General features: G+C 33.3%; 1 protein-coding gene and 1 pseudogene across 1 annotated transcript in view; both read right to left on the bottom strand.

Moving 5' to 3' along the window:
* EFCAB13 (EF-hand calcium binding domain 13) overlaps positions 1-17,526 on the bottom strand; it is a 283,929-nt gene that overhangs the window by 307 nt on the left and 266,096 nt on the right. The window contains exons 57-65 of the mRNA XM_036222608.1: positions 17,470-17,523; positions 9,959-10,063; positions 9,324-9,377; positions 8,843-8,947; positions 6,135-6,188; positions 5,325-5,429; positions 3,360-3,413; positions 1,969-2,073; positions 1,154-1,207 (exon numbers count right to left, since the gene is read on the bottom strand). Coding sequence (XP_036078501.1) covers positions 1,154-1,207; positions 1,969-2,073; positions 3,360-3,413; positions 5,325-5,429; positions 6,135-6,188; positions 8,843-8,947; positions 9,324-9,377; positions 9,959-10,063; positions 17,470-17,523 — 690 coding nt within the window. The remainder of the gene's footprint in view (positions 1-1,153; positions 1,208-1,968; positions 2,074-3,359; positions 3,414-5,324; positions 5,430-6,134; positions 6,189-8,842; positions 8,948-9,323; positions 9,378-9,958; positions 10,064-17,469; positions 17,524-17,526) is intronic.
* On the bottom strand, positions 3,441-5,126 carry LOC118603809 (annotated as a pseudogene).

Genomic DNA, 17,526 nt, shown 5'->3' with positions numbered 1-17,526 from the left:
TGCAGAGCAGGTCACTGAACTGAAGCTGCTTCGACTGCATGGATGATATTGGTAGGTCCTGCTCTTCTTTATTCATAGCTGTCTCTATATGTCTCAGTTTTGCTGGTCTCTGGGTACGGTGAATCCAAAGTAGGTCCTTCATGCAGTGCCCTAAAAGGCTAGGGAAGCTAGTTGCTCACCTCACTCTTCGTTTCCCACTAAGGGAACTCTTTTCTAGCTAAGGAGTTCTCTCTTTGTGCTGAGCTGGGTCCCTGGGGGATGGGATGATGCAGGCAAATGAAGCTATTCTTCCTTTCCAGTTATTTGCAGGTTTTTCATTCCACTGGATTGCTGAGTTTCTTAAATGGACTACTTAATTCTCCTCGAATTTTTCTGTTGGTGGACAGTTGTCTAATTTTTGATCTTTGTGGGGGGACAGAGGCTGGGTTCTCCTACTTTGCCATCTTGATAATATCAATCTCCAAACACAACTGATTTTTGTAGGTTGATTTTGTATCCTGTAACTTTACTGAATTTGTATTAATTCTATCAGTTTTTTTTTTGGAGTCTTAATGGTTTCCTGTATGTAAGATCATGTTGTCAGCAAACAAGTTTACTTTTTTCTTTCCAATTTGGATGCCTTTTATTTCCTTTCTCTGCCTAACAACACATACATATACAGGAGACTGGATGAATAAATCCATGGCATATTTGCAAATAAATTACTGATAGAGAAGTGAAAAGTAATAAGCTACAACAATAAATTACAAAATCTTAATGACAGTTATCTTTCAAAACTAGTTATAGAGGACTGTATATAAATAAGGTTAAGGTTAGGGAACACCACACGTTATTTATGATAGCATTTTTATAGAGTCAAATGAAGCAAAATGAAAGACTATGTTGTTATCGCAAAGATAATAAAATTGTTATTTTTAAAAAAGAATCAACAATATAAAATATCAACAACAAAAAGCAAGAGACAGTGTGAGGGAATTGAGGAGCAATCATGTGTTGACGCAGTGATCTTAGAAATATTCTAGTTATTTTGTTGATTGGTAGAGTCATAAATATTAGTACTACACTAATGGGTTTATATGTTCATTGAAAAGATAAGAAGAAAAATATCATTAAAGAATTATAGTTTTAATCTTTATGATGACTTTTAACTTGCCTGTAACTGCTTTCACATCACTCATCACTTTTTTCAGAGAAACATTTCCATTAGCTGTAATATAAAGCATGAAAAATTCAGACATTGATATAGAACTTAGAAAAATTATAAACTAAGGCCCAGTGAAAGTCCATATAATCTATTAAATTATTTTTGTTCACTTTAAATTTATATTTACTTGTTTGAGTGCTTGATTCCTTATTATTAGAATAATGGTATCTGGCCCATCTCTTGAACACAGGGTTCGACCATGATGAATGTACTACCATTTCTTATGTTTTCATTTTCTTATAAGTGTGATAAAAGATACTGTTCATAAAGTTCTCTTTTTTGTTGTTGTTCATTTGTTTTGTTTTTTTGGTGAACCTTACTGAGGGTTTTGCATCTTCCATCTATTCCCAATAAGCTTTCCTTTAATGTTTTCAACTTCTGTATCTATCAAAATGGTGGTGAAATGAGGTTGTTAGATACTGGAGGAAATATTAATGATATTCTACTACTTCTTAGTATAGATATTTTTCTCTCAGTCATTTCTGGCTCTCTTTGCTAATTCATTCAATTCCCACCCTGCTCCCATGTTTGTTTCTCTGGCCTAACAAGTGTGAATGTTCTCTCAGCATGACTCACAGTTGAACAGAGTGATAATTACAGATGAATAAAAATAACAAAAGACAAGATTTCTTCTTATTTAAGACCATGATTCTTAAAAATGTCTTAAACTTCCTGAATCTATCTAGTTTTAGAAATTTTTACACATGACCCCAAAATCTTAAGTTTTCCCCTAAAAGGCAAAAATAGTTATTCATAATGCTCACCATCAATGGGCTGCTTTTGTAACATACTTTTTAATTCCTTATTTTTGAGCTTGATCCCCATGTTCCCCAGAACTCTGTTCAGGTCATCGATATTAACCTTTCCTCCTTAGGAAAGAGACAGAAATGTGAGACAAAACAATAGACATAATATAAAAAATACTTCTTGTGCTGATGAATTAAATAAACTTTCAAAAGGCTTGGCTGCTGGTGAGAGTGTTAATTAGAATTACCACATTAGAAAGTTATTTGGCAATAACCATCATGATCCTTTAAAATGTTCCTAACTCTTAGCCCACTAACTTCACATTTTGGAATACAGAAAAAGCTTATTCCAAAGAGGAGAGGGAAGTATTCATTAGTTTTACTTATTATAAGTAAAAAAAGAAAGAGAAAAGTATACAGAATTTAAATATATAATGACAGGGTATTGTTAAGTAAACCAATGTATTTTCATTCCATAGGAGATTATAGAGCCATTGCTGTTACAAAGGATGGTTTCCACATTAAAATGCTTTTTTATAGGGTGTGTGTATATCATAAAATCATGTAAGTTATGTGATTAAAATCCTATGCCCAGTAAAAATAGACATAAAATGAACAACATAAATAATACATGTGATTCTCTCTGATATTCTACAGGTATCAAGCACATTAATAGAGTGAACTGCAGATCAATTTATTATTCCAACAGATGGACTCACATTCTCTGTGCCTACGCGATCCTAGTATTAGATATATTTTTGTATATTATGGTTCTTAGGTAAGCCAACTACTTCATTAAATTGCTTAACTATAAAAATAATAATTTCTTCCATCATTGGAAGAAAAAGTTGACTATGTTAGACTTACCAAGACTAGTATGTTGGTGCCTCTTATGGAGTCTTCCAATATGATTTCAGAGTAATTTTGACTATATGAGATTTTTGCTATTTTAGCTATACAGGGCTTCAAAATATTATGAATGGTAATGGTTACATAGCAGGATTATGAGTGGTTTTTTCTTTAATTTAGATATTTTATTTAATGGGCATGTGACACCCTTTGCATTAAAAAAAATAAAAGAAAACTAACAATTCGCAGCTGAGCATTATGATCATTATTTTCAGTACTGTGAAGTTTAATACTCTAACTAGACCTATCCAAAAGTACACAGGAAGACAACTATAGAGATACTAAGACTGGTTCCTTTGAGTCTGACCCTAGGATCAAGCCTACACAGAAAAACAAACAAACCAAAAACAAACAAACAAACAAACAAACAAACAAACAAACAAACTAGATCAATATATAAAAGGAGTAGTAGAGGAATCATGATCTAATAACTATGGAAAAAATACAAATACAAAGATTGAGACTCTGAGTCTTATATGCTTTCTCGTTACATTACCTACCTTTGAAAGACTTCAAAGCTGTTAGTAGTCTATTCTGAAAAATTTTCTTATCGTCTGTAAGAAAAGGCACAGCTCAGGACAGAGATGACTCACAAATAGAATATATAAGGGTCCGACTTGTGTGACTCACTTTAGAAATCTATCCACTTTCGCCTTCAAATCGTGAAGTTAAGCAATGAAAAAAGTTCTCATTATGGTACTCTGGTGTAGAGGTTAACAGCCTGGGTTCAAATTCTTGCTCTGCCACTGACTAGCTTTGTGGGCTTAGGTAATTACTTACTCTTTTTGTGCCTGTTTCTTCCATTGTAAAATGGGAATGAGATGTCATCATTGCGCATGGTAAGAACAGAACTTAGCACATCATTAGGGCTTGATAAATGCAAGCTGTTATTATTAATAGATCTTTCACACTTATTCTTTCACACCCAAAGCAACTGTTGGTTAATATACTACAGAGCTGAAATTCACAGATCTTTCTCTTTCTGTTCTATTTTCAACTCCTCTCATTCCTTATTTTGATCATATTTCCATTCTATTTACTTCTTACTCCTAAAGTTTGACATGTGAGTGGCCTGAGTTACAGAAAGAATTAGTTTACTTCTTTTTTTTTTTAACAATACTTTATTTTTTTTAAAGGTGACCATTCCTTTGTGTTTTGCCTCTTAATTCACCTCCTGCAGGTATTCTCCTGCTTCTCAAGAGAGAATTCACAATGCAGGAAGGCCTTTGCCAGAAAACACCTTTAAGAAATAAAGAGAACTCTAATCCTGGGGAGATTCGAGAAAGTTTCTGGCATCTTCTAACTTTTGCATATTGGCAAATCCTCTGAGAAACAGAGGAAAACCAGGAATAACTACCAAAGCCAATACTGATCAGCAAAATATCCAGGGAAATAAGTGGAAAACCTGACAATTGAGAGCCACCTAATTAAAGAGAGACCAAATTTCAAAATGGCCCTGTACCTTCTTGCGGCTAATATGGCCAGGCAAAAAGATAGCAAAAACCCGATCCAGTTGAAGAGGAATACCATGAAAAAAGGTAACATGAAAATGGTTGGTCAGAATCACGAAAATCACCTCGGCCCATAAAATCCTTATCTCTTCTAGGAACCAAAGGGATAGTAAACTGGATGCAAACTTTGGAAACCCAGATTCATCTTTGCAGTCAAAATATGCTGCATTCTGCAGAGATGCTGCTGTAAGGTAAGAAAGTCACCTGCAGCCTGTTCACCTTCCCCAGGCTCTTTCTCACTCTGCAACTGCTGATATTGGCTGTCGCAAAGCTCATGCTTGAAGGTTTAGCTAACTTCCCAACTGGTATAATAATGTAGAAAAATTAAATTTCCTAGCAGCTGCTATAAGAATTGCTTGCAGGAAAAGATAGGTCTTTGTTGAGAAGATGCTTTTTGAAGCTCACTTTGGGAAGATGTTGAGCTTTTGTACTTCAACGAAGAAACAAATAACAATCATAACAGAGAGAGGAAACACATTTTGCATCCGTCTAGGGATTGAGAACAGTGGGAGGAATTCTCAGGGTTTAGCCCTGTGAAGGACAAGGATCAGGGAAAGGGAAGGATCAGGACAAAGATCAGGAAAAGGGGATTTTCTCTCTCTTTCTCTCTCTCTCTCTCTCTCTCTCTATATATATATATATATATATAAAAGTAACTCTGAGAGAAAACAGAAATTTCTCATGAGGACTTTTGCTGTGTTTACTGAGACAAGATGTAAATCTCCTTCCTGACCATTTCAAAGTTACCAGTAACATCTTTCCCCTTTGACAGTGATTTTGTAGAAGAGGATTCTTTTAGCAGTTAAATTCTGTTCTTGAGTTGGCACAGAGTAATAGAGAGGCTGTATGAAAACAAGAGCTGGAGGACGGGTGCAGGTAACACTTCAATATAAATATTATAAGAACTATGAAACTAAACTCTCTGGAGGTCACAGTAATGCAAATGCAGCTCACCATCAATTGGTAGTGACTGTAGCAGTTTCAGACATTCCTTATCATTGACTTCTATCCCCATGTCTCTAAGAACATTTTTCACGTCACTGGCATTAATCTTTTCTCCTTAAAAAAAAAAACAAAACGGTGTTACAGGTGAAATTTTTAGAAATTAATAACTCAATATTTTAAAGAGGTTCATGAGAACATGTTATTAGCCTATATAATATATATATTTTTATATACTTACTATAGCTTATACGGCATCATTCTCAATTTGGGATTAAAGAGCAAAGGCAAAATGGGATGTAAAAATACAGTGTGTCAACAGAGGTCAAAGCAAATTTGTTCCTATAATATTGACCTAGTGAAGATTCTCTTGATGTTGGGGATAATGTACAGAATGAACTCTAGTTACCAATTAAATAATGAGTTGCCAAAAGAAATAAGTTAAGAGATATTATACTGACATATGTAATTGATTGGTCACAAAATCCACATTATCTTAAGCTTTCCAAAACTATACCTTATTTACTAATGTGCTTACCTAAATTTTAGCAATTTACATTAGGCGAAGATCTTTAAATTGCTAAAATTTAGGTATATAAAAAATATCTCTATAGTACATGAGACTTGTTATCAAAACCAAATCTTGTGGTTTATTTTTAAAACATATATACTCCAAGATCAAATGGATTTTATCTGGCAGAAATATTATATAATAACTGAGTAAAATGGCAAAATTAATATGAACAATAGACTACTGGGATAATAGCATCTAAAATATAATTGATTATAAAGCCTTAGGGTTTCAGTGTTATAAAAACTCACCTGTAAAATCTTTCATTCTCGGAATCACATTTTTCAGATCAACCTTCCCATCAACTGCAAGACACAGAGCAGTCACAGTTCAACAATGAGACTGTTCCTTCTGCCCCAAACTATGATTACTATGATTACTATGCCCTGAACTAGAATATTGATACTATCTTGAATTGTCTAGTACTTGTTCTAAATTTAAATAGATTCACAGGTCACCATCATTGTTCCTTTTTGTTCATATTCCAGTGATCTCTTAATTAATTGTATTTCAAAATACTTTTTAAAGAGGTGCTGAATTCATTTCATTTTTTTCATATTTATGAAAGTTTGAATTTTTCCTTTATAATTGAATGACATCTTGGCTGTGTATAATGTTTTTTTGGTCACATTTTCTTTTTTAACTTTGTAGACATTCTTCCATCCTTTTCTGGAATTGAATGTGCTTTGAAAACCTATTATTTCCCTTCCTCATCTGTTATGTGCTTGGTAGCATCTGTATGTCTGAAGGATTCTTATTTTTCCTTGAAGTTCAATAAGTAAACTAGAAAATATTTTACTGTTGAGCATTTCTAGATTAATATTCTCTGGAGCCTGGCGTAGTGTTTTTGATCTGCATTCATTCCTTCATTTTAGGAAAATTTTTCCCCCTTAAACTATAATTAACTTAAAATATTTTACTTGTTATGTTCTCTAAAAATATTTGACATTCTACATTGGATCACTTTGTGAATCATCAATATCTACTAGATTTTTGACAGATTTAATCTTTTTTTTCCTGTGATTATCTAACATCTTGTGATTATCTAACATCCTCTCACTCTGTTAAGTAATAGCATTTTCGGCCATATCTTTTTTTTTTTTTTGATTTTTATAATTTATTTAATAATTCTATGATGATTTTCTGGTGTTCACTTTGTTTCTTTAGTTATGCAATTTCCCTTTTAATATTATTATGTTATATTACTATCTCATTTTTGAGCTCTAGTTTTATTGAATTAATTTAAGTTGTTCTATAAAATGAATGAATTGTCAAGAACTTCTTTTTGGTTGTTTCTTGTGTCATACTTTCTACTAGACTGGATTCTTTGTCTTTTGCATGCTATTTTCCTTCCACCCTATCTTTCCTTTCCTTTTTCTTTTTTCTATTTTTCTTTGATATGTTAATGCTAGAATTGTTGCCATGTCCTTTCTTTTCGTTTTGCATATGCTTCAGACTCTCTGTCTAGATCTCCATTTTATTATCAAGATTTAATGTAACTTTTAATTGCTTTTTCTACAGCATAAAAGACCTCAGTGAGATACATTTGAGGAACATTGTTTTACCCACTTTATTGTAATTTAAGGATTTGGTGAGATATTACATGATCTTTGTTATATTTGAGCCCTGCTCTCACATCTGAGGCTGGTTAAATGTCAGGGTTCATTGCTCTTACATCTCTAATTAAGTGGAATAAATCCTGGTAAAAACATTTAACCAAAACCAGAAATGACAATGGGACGGTATTCTAGGGCTTCACATCAGACCCTCAATTTATCCTGTAGCTCTGAAGCTTTTACATCCATTAATGTGTGATTCCTATTGTTTTAGTGACTCCTATTCCATTTATCCTGTTTTATCATTTTCTTTCCGCAGTTGTTTTTATTCCTTCCTAGTAAATGAAGAGAGAAAAAAAAGTTATCTATTCTATTTGCCTGACTCCAGATTTGGGCATTTTAATGAGAAATCTATGGATTTTACCATTTTAGTTTCTGATGGAGGAGAAAGGCTAAGGAGAGCCTAGCTCTGTGGTACTACTGTTTCTACTCAAGAATTTTTTATTTTCTTGGTTGTCCCCTTTAAACATGGATGCCATAAAGTTGGTCTCCTTTCACTATTTGATTGGTGTTGAATTTCCTTTTCTGTTTTTGTTCACTTTGTTAGATACTAGAAGAAAGAAAAACTAGAAGGATTTTTTTTTTTCATCATGGTAAGTCCTCTGGAGCAATTTAGATAGCATCAAAATAATCAGTTCCTTGAAGATCTGAAAGAATTTATTCTTAAAACTCTCTGGGCCTGTCACCTTTTGTTTGAGTAATGGGTGGCAGTGGAAAGTTAATAGGCGTAATTATTTGATAGTTTTTTCAACTATTATTTTGGTCTACCTATATTTTTCACATCTTTGATAAGCATTGATAATTTATTTTTTCATCCTGGAAAAATGCTCATTTTATTAATATATTTATATCTTAATCTCATGTCATACATAATATCTTATTATAAGAGCTCACTATCCACAGTTACATCTTTTAAAAAATTTTTAATGTGTTTCTCTACCCCCTTTTAACCTCTGTGTCTATATAAGAATAGCTGAGGCATACATATTGAAAATAACCATTAATCAATTTTAATCATTCCTCTCATAAACTGTTCTCCTGTTCTCTCAATTACTATTTAATATTTCTTTTAAATATTTCTCATTCTTTTTTCCTTCTCTTATTCATTTTTTGACCTAGAATGTTTTGTTAGTACTCTCACCAATTTTCATTATTCATAAGGGAAGACATTTGCTGGTCTTCAACTGATGAAGAGACAGGAAGGGCTTTTCATCTGAAACCTGAATTCAGCTACCTGCTCTTCAAAATGCCCTGTTGATACCAAATAAGCACTATCATTGGTCTATGGATGCTCTTACAGCCAAGCTGACCTAAAGTGAATAATTTTTACTTATAATGCTCACCATCAACTGGTAGGTTTTGTAAAAAATCTTCAAGTTCTTTATGGGAGACCTTAATCCCCATCTTTTTCAGAAATGTGTCCAGGTTATTCATATCAACTTTTCCTCCTTAGGAGAGACAAAGTATCATAAAAAGACAACAAGATGTGAAAAAAATCCTTATTAATTCACATATATTATGGTTATCACTTTAATCATGAGGACTTTAAGATCCAATAAGACCCTGTCAAAGGTACAGGGAGGGTCCTCATTAAAATTAGATGTAGAATCTCATCCTCTGACTGTATCTTTTGTTCATATCAACATAATGCAAGCTTTAAAAGGGCTGGGAAATTTTCCAGTGATTTATGGCATAACATAGCTAACATTCACAAATATTGGGAAAACACACAGAACTTTTAATATAATAAAAATAAATTAGTATATATGAAAAATAAAAGAATATCTCAGATGTATCTGCTTTCTTATCATATTTCTCACTCACTTTTAAGAGTCTTCACAGCATCCAATAACCTTTTTTGAAACACCTTTCCTTCAGCTTTAAGAAAAGGCATAATTCAGATCAGAGAAAAATAATAAGGGAGATTCACCTAAACAATAAAAATTCTACAATTCTTCCGCTAATCTCATAATTCCAAGAAGATAGACTTTTAAATGATTTTTCCCCCCTGAAATTTACCTAACTTGCTTTCAAACAGTAACAAAGTTTGCCTGGAGCAACAATTTAATGAGGCAAATCTATTTACTCTTATAGAAAAGGCAATGATTATTGGCTTAAATCTTATAAAACATATATCCTATTTATTTTTATCTCTGACTTCTTTATATCTTTTACTCTTCCATTTTTATACCCTTCCACTTACTCTCAGGCATATTAATGGAATCAAAGACAACAATACACATATCTTGTTGGCAGGAATGAGTGAAATAGCTATTGACTACTGTAATAAAAAGTAAATGACCCAGATTTTCTTTGGCAAAAACCAAGTAATTCTAAAAGTTTTAAAAAGTGATTTAAAAAACCCAACCTGGTAACAATCTGGTATTATTTTAGAAGAAAACTTCACAGTCAAGCACTTTAAGCCCTTTGAAGAATACGTATATATTTTAAACCCTTACCATCAACTGGTAGAATTTTTACTAAATTCAAGTATTCCTTATGTGTGACCTCCACTTTCATGTCTTTCAGAGCGTTTTTTAGGTCATTGACATCTACTTGTTCTCCTATAAAAGAAAGAAATGTTGACAAAAAACAATTTGATAATAGCCATTTTGACAGATGTGAGGTGGTATCTCATTGTCGTTTTGATTTATATTTCCCTAAGAGCTAGTAAAATTGAGCATCTTTTTATACATCTGTTGAGTATCTGTATGTCTTCTTGGGAGAAGTGTCTGTTCAGGTCCTCTGATTGTTTTTTAATTGGATTGTTTGTCCTTTGATAGATGACTAAATAAAGAAGATGTAGTACATATACACAGTGACATACTACTCAGCCATAAGAAAAGATGAAATACTGCCATTTGCAACAACATGGATGGATCCTGAGAATATCTTGCTAAGTGAAATAAGTCAGATGGAAAGTCAAGAACCATATGATTTCGCTCATGTGGGATATAAAACTGAAAGCAACAAATGAACAAACAAGGCAAATGAACAAAAACTCATAGACACAGACAACATTATGGTGGTTACTAGAGGGAAATGGGGGTCGGGGGAAGTAGACAAGGGTAAAGGGGATCAAATATATGGTGACAGGAGGAGATGTGACTTTGGGTGATGAACACACAATGCAATATATAGATTATGTATTATGAAATTGTACACTTGTTTAATAACCAATGTCACCCTAATAAATTTAATAAATTAAAAGAATTTGAGAACACTAAATTAGTGAGTTATTATAATCAAATGCTGTTAACTAGCAACATTTTCACTCATGCACCATTAAGATAATTTCATGGGTACTTAAAAATTGTATTGTACAACAAACAAATTAAAATTTATAATCACTTTTATTGATTCATGTAAACAGAAAAAAATAAAACAAGTGTATATGTCTAGTATGGGTTTCTTTTTATTCTGGTTGGCATTCACTTGGCCTCTTTAAATTGGCATCATTTATCTGTTCTGGAAAAGTCTCTTCGAATATTGCTTCCGTCTCACTCTTTCTATTTTCCTGGCATTCTGATTAGATATATGTTAGATTTTCTTATATATCTTCTATGTCTCTTAACTTCTCTTTCATATTTTTCATTCTTTGTCTTTCTGTTCTATATACTTTATAATTTAAGTTTCTTAGTTCTTCAGCTGTTTATAAATTACTGTTAAATTCTTAAAATGTTTTAAATTTTTACTATTTTCATTCCTTGAAGATCTGTTTGGTTCTTTGTCATATGTGCTTGCTCTTTACTCCTATTTGTGAGCCCCCTTCCTAATTCTTAAACTATATTAAGCATGTTTATTTAATAACTTTTTGTCTTGTAATTCCAAAATCTAAAATCTTTGCTGATCTGACTCTGTTATATGTTGTTCATGATGGTTCTTACTCATGGTGACTTGTTTACTTGTATGTTTAATAATTTTAGACAATGAACTGCTTTTTATGTGAAATCCTTTGTTTTGAGAAGATGAATATTATTCATCTGAAGAAATACTTCAGATGAGTATATGAATGTGTTTATGTCAAGAGCTTGGGGCATTAGTCATCCAGGGTTGCTTTAAATTTTCAGCATAAGTTAATGTGAATTTGGCACATAAACCTGTGTGAAGGTCATCCTGTGTTTACAAATTTATTCAGGTAGTTTTCCTTGAAGTCCAGGGAAGTATTTCTAACCCACTATTATGCTATATATGTGGCTTTTAGAGTCGTAGCTTTAGGGGAAGTCTCCTGTTATACCCCCTATCTTGGGAGGGTTCTGGCCTTTGCTTCCTCTCCACTGAGTTCTGGCAGGCTGTGAAAACCATGCTCAGATTCATTTAGTTCAGCAAATGCTAATATAGAGTAAAGTGTGGCTTCAGGCATTTGGTAAGAGCGATTGCCTTTTCTATTTCCTTGCAGTTATCATTGGATCTTTTTTCTGCTATTAATGAATCAGATTGGAGGGCTCCTCCCATCATTTACTAGTTTATCTAGTTTTCAAGTTCATAAAAGCATTTAAGCATTCTTTTAAAATTATATTTTATCTGCATCCAGGCACCTAGTCCACCATGTTGCTAGAAATGGAAATACTTTCAGAAGGTATGTGAGAAGCATATATAGGCACCTATATACTTATTCATGTTCTATTGGGCTCTCACCCTTTCCTCTTGCTCCACCCTTTTCTATCTCTCTAGAATGAGCAGTATCTATTTCACATGGCTACTCCTTTGTAATTCTAGAGATAAATGAGCCTTCTCAGACTATGTCAGCTTCGGAGCTTTGGAAAGACACATAGCTGCGTTTTTATGACAAGAAATTGCCTTTTCTATTTCTTTGTAGTTATCATTGGATCTTCTTTTCTGTTGTTAATGAAACAGGTTGGGGGGCTCCTTCCATCATTTCCACATAATCAAGTCACATAACAGCCTGAATAGGGTAGGGGAGAACAATGGTGCCCCACTCCATGGAGCATGTGTGGTTGGAAAACTTGATGTAGATTTAGGAGTGATGACCCCTTACTTGTGCCCTGGGATCCAACTGTGTACATATGAGGAGCAAAAGCAGAGTCATTTTCTTCTCTATTGTTCATTATAAGAATTCATGTAACTACTGGGAATAAAAAAGTACCTAAACTCCTAAGAAAAGACTGATTGTTCCATAGCCATAGTAAAATAACCACCAGAGCCAGCTTTAAACTTGTTTAATCATTCACTGACAACTTGCTTCAATGAATACATTTCAGCAATAGTCCCTTACTTGTGAAAGTCAGCCACAGGGGAACAGTCATACTTCAATGAATGCCTGTGAATACCAACCAATCAATGTGTCTTATTTGAGAAACTGTATTTTAAAGATGATGTCAACCTCCTCATGCCTCTGAATTTGCCAATCCCTAAACTCCATACTTTCCCAAAATCCTATATAAGATCGGCATTTTGTTCTGCAGAGTAGGCTGCCTGACCAACTCTGTATTTTTATTTCAGATAATGACTGGTGTTTCAGGCTTTAAGAATTCTGGAGAGGCCACTAATTTTGAAGATTCTCATTTGGCAGCATTCCAGGGGATTGCTGGACGAGTAGGTGTACTTGCCAGGACTCTTGTGTCCTATTTCTATTCATCTTTCACATTTGTTGCCAAGTGAGTCAGTCTCAACATCCGATTGGTTTTATTGAGTTCTTGTAGTGAATTAATTTTGTTATCCAACATTTAACTTTGTTATTAGTGCTAGGTCTTTGTATAGGTAATTAGACTTTTTCATTTATAGTGTGCTATTTGGTAAGTATTTTTGCCATTAATTTCCCTATTTTCTGTGACTTGTGCTTTTACTTTTGCTTATCCATTTGAATAAAGTCTTGTCTCATTTATTATTATTTTATTTGCTCTGGATTGTCTTATTTCTGTTGAATATATGTGAGGATTTCACAGGAATGGATAAAATCATAGGCCTAAGCTTCTGTAACGTACCCTCCTTTCATTACTGTCTTGCTTTCTCAATACTACTTACTAATACTCCTACTCTTTTTACATCTTCCCTGATGTCTTAAACAAGGATTCCTTCCTCATGGGTTTTCTCAAAAAAGGATCAATGAATTGCACAATATCTCCTTAAAATTGTTAGACTAGATATCAGTTTTATAAGGGTTGAATTTAAACTTCGGTCTAGAGCTCAGTTCATCGTAATTAATGATTTTCTTAAAATTTAGGATGTTAAAAGTTTATTGTAGAATTGGGTTTTTGTTAGATACTTATATTCCTGAACTACCAGATCTAAATAACAACAATAATTTACTTAATTAGTAGCTCCTAAGATGAAGAAAATAGTTAAAAGCAGCAGAGTAAAGAAGGTAAGGAAAAGATTTAAAAGCCAGCTGTGCCTAACTCAAAAATTAACCTTGAGAGGGTATTACTTAGGGCCATTTCAGAAGCCTTTCCTTCAAATATAGATTAGGTAAATATTTATAATTGTAAACAAATAAAGATGAAAAAGAGACTTCAGGACACTTTTAACTAATATTCTGGGATAGGTGCAATAGCTGAAATAAAGGGAAGGGATCCCTGACCTTCCTTCGTATTCAGACTCAAATTAGGGGATATAGAAAAAAATAAACTGAAAAGGAAAATTGTCAGTTTAGAAAATTTAATATGTAACTGAACATTTTCAGAGAACTTTGACAAAATAAACTAGAAATTAAAAACAAACATAACCATTTAGATAAAATAACTAGTCCAAATATAAATAAGGCAAAAGGTCCTCTGTTTACAAACAGTTGGGAATCTATGTATAAGGACACCTGTGCCAAACAGAAGGGCCATTAAAACACCAATGCTTAACCATGTTGGCTAAGAAACTGAGGGCAACAGTCTGACAATCCCCTATAGTTCCTCTGTGCACCCAAAGGGGACTAAATACAAGTAGATAACAAGATTATTTTCTTGTTACAGGTGCTACTGTATCTGTCATTAATTCCACTATGGTAAAACACTAAACTCCTTGTAACAAATATTCAGTCTGAAAAACCAGAAGACAGACAAATTCACTGGTAGTAAATATATAAAGAGAAAGAAGTGAGTCACACACATGAGAGAGAAAGAGAGTGAGTGCTAAGTTTTGTCTTAATGTCTTATTGTGCTAGAATGTGAAAGAAGAAAATAAAATACACAAACTCAAGGGTGCACAGTAAATTATAAAATGCCTGAGGGGAAATAAACTTTATTTACTAAACTACTAAAGTGGTGGGAATTTCTAATAATAGTACTTTTCTAAGTCCTAATCTGTATCTGTTTTTCTGGGGTCATCATCCAAAAAATACTCTTTCCTTCTCTGTGCTATAACCTGTACAAACTTAATAGGTAAGGATCTACTTCCAACTTAGACATTAATAAAACTATACTATCTATGATTCGAAAATAACCAAAGAATTAGCCATGGTTCCAGAATCCCTGAGGACAAAATTCTCCACTAACATGCAAATAATGGAATTGGAATCCATAAGAGCCTCGGTTGATTCTTTCTATGTTATCATAAATCTGTCCTTTTATCGGTACATAAAAGGTTAGGCTGCACTTAGGAGTGTTAACAAAGCACATCAATTGTGTATATAAAAGACCCATTGCTTAATATAGCTTATCCCTTAATTCAGTAGCCTTGGCTATATTCTTCTTGCTTCAGAGAAACTGCAGTTTTTAAAATTAGTCAAAGCCCCTTCAGATCTCATATTAGGATTATTTAAAAATCTAACAATTTCACACATGGCTACAATCTCTATTACTAACTGAAAATATCCAGTATTTTTGGACTAGTTGGTGAGCTAATTATGAAATATTATTACTTTCTTTCTGTATTATCATCCATTGGTATAGCACTTCCAGTCCTGTGACTCTATTACCTTTACCCTATGAAGGAGAATCCTAATTCTGTAATTGTAATTTCTATAATTGTATTTCTGTAGTTCAAGAAGTGGCCATGTCCTGAATAGATCTTTGGACACTTCAGTACAAAATTCTGACTTATTATTTGTTGATGGGTCCTATCTTAAAAGTGAAAAGGGACCATACTAGGCTAAATATGCAATAATTAATCTAGTTTCTCTTGAAAATCCAATTCCTTAACTGATACTAGATTGGTCCAAGTGACTCAACATTGGTCCTTTCTAGAGATTTAAAGTTGGTAAAACTAAATAATAGATGATATGCTTTTTAAGTAACTATCACTTGATGCCTCGCTGTTGCTCAAAGAAATTGCTATGATAAATGCAGAAGCACATAGTAAAACAGATAAAATAAAGCCAAGATAAAATGTTTTAGCAGATCATCTTACTAACTAAACTAGGTGCAGAAAAGAGTTAACATAGCAGGCCCGAGGCTGCTATCTTTAGAAGAAGCTGCTTGCCAGGTTGTTACTTGGCTGGCATCTGAGAACTTGAATATCAGAATGTTTCTTCCAATACTAATTGATAAGGCTGGTTCACTGTGCCTAGACTTGTACAAACAATGTGATTTATGGTGAAAACTTGTTTTCCTTCTGGGAGTCTGGTATTTTAGTAGTTGTTAGGCAAAGGGTACATTTGTGAGCAGCCCCCAATAAAAACCTTTGGGCACGGAGTCTCTAAAGGGCTTCTCTGAGCATACATGTGTAACTACATTTTTGCTGCTGGAGGGAAAGTATGTTTTGTGTGGTCCCTCATTAGAGGGAGAATATAGGAAGCCTACACATGGATTCCTCCAGAATCAGCCTATATCTTTTACTCTTACTGATCCAACTGTATATCCTTGCTGTTTACTCTGTTTATTGTACAGTTCTGTGGGTTTTGACAAATGCAATATATCATGCATTCACCATTACAGTAACATACAGAATAGTTTCATTGCTCTAAAGTTCCCTTGTGGTCCTCTTAGTCATCTTCCTACCCTGTGCCACTCCCTGAACTCCTGTTAACCCTAATCTTTTTATTGCCTCTATAGTTTTGTCTTTTCCAGAATGTTGTGTACTGGAATCATATAATATGTAGCCTTTTCAGACTGTCTTATTCCACTTAGCAATATGCATTTAAGGTTCTTGTGCTTCTTTGCATGGATTGATAGCTCATTTCTTTTTGTCAATGAATAATATTCCAATATATAGATGTACCAAATTTTGTTTATCCATTCACTTATTGAAGAACATCTTGTTTGCTTCTAAGTTTTTGGCAATTATGAATAAAGCTGCTATAAACATTCATGTGCAGGTTTTTGTGTGCACATCAACTTTCAACTCATTTGGATAAATACCAGCTGGATCTTCTGGTAAGATTAAGTTCAGCTTTGCAAGAAACTGCCAAACTATTTTCCAAAGTGGCTGTACCATTTTACATTCCCACCAGCAATGAAATGAAAGTTCCTATTGCTAGCCATTCTACTAAGTGTGGTGTCATCTCATTTTAATTTGTAATTATCTAATGACAGACATATGATGTAGAGCATCTTTTCATATGCTTACTTGCCATCTGTGTATCTTCTTTGGTGAGGTTCCTGTTGAGATATTTTGTTCACTTTTTAATTAGGTTGTTTATTTTCTTGTTATTGAGTTTTAAGAATTCTTTGACTATTTGAGATATAGCTCCTTATCGGATGTGTTTTGCAAGTATTTTCTGCCAAACTGTGGCTTATCTTTTCATTTGTAAAACTAAAGTCCTTTTTAAAGGACCTCTTATAGATCAGAAAAACAAGTGTAGTATTAGGTCCAAAAATTCCATTACAGAAGCATAAAATTTGACCTCAATACTATAGAGAAACAATCGAAATGATCTACATGTAGTATCTCAGTTATTATCTAAATCCGAAAATTTCTTGCCTTATGCAAAGACCTAGTAGCATTTCAAAAGCATAGGTAATCAAAGCAGGTAAGGAAAATGTTTAATAAAAGGTTAAAATGATGAAACTAACAAGGGAATGAAGGGATGGTAGAAAATACCATTAAAATAGTATAAAAAAATAAGTAATTTTTCACTTACCTAAAATAGTACCCAATTCTTCAAACACTGTATTTAGTTTGACCTTCTTTTCATCTA

Source organism: Rousettus aegyptiacus, unplaced genomic scaffold (genome assembly GCF_014176215.1).
Source record: "Rousettus aegyptiacus isolate mRouAeg1 unplaced genomic scaffold, mRouAeg1.p scaffold_m13_p_6, whole genome shotgun sequence".
In the NCBI taxonomy this organism is placed as follows: Eukaryota; Metazoa; Chordata; class Mammalia; order Chiroptera; family Pteropodidae; genus Rousettus; species Rousettus aegyptiacus.
Note: the sequence above shows the minus strand (reverse complement) of the source record. Positions and strands in the feature narration are given on the sequence as shown.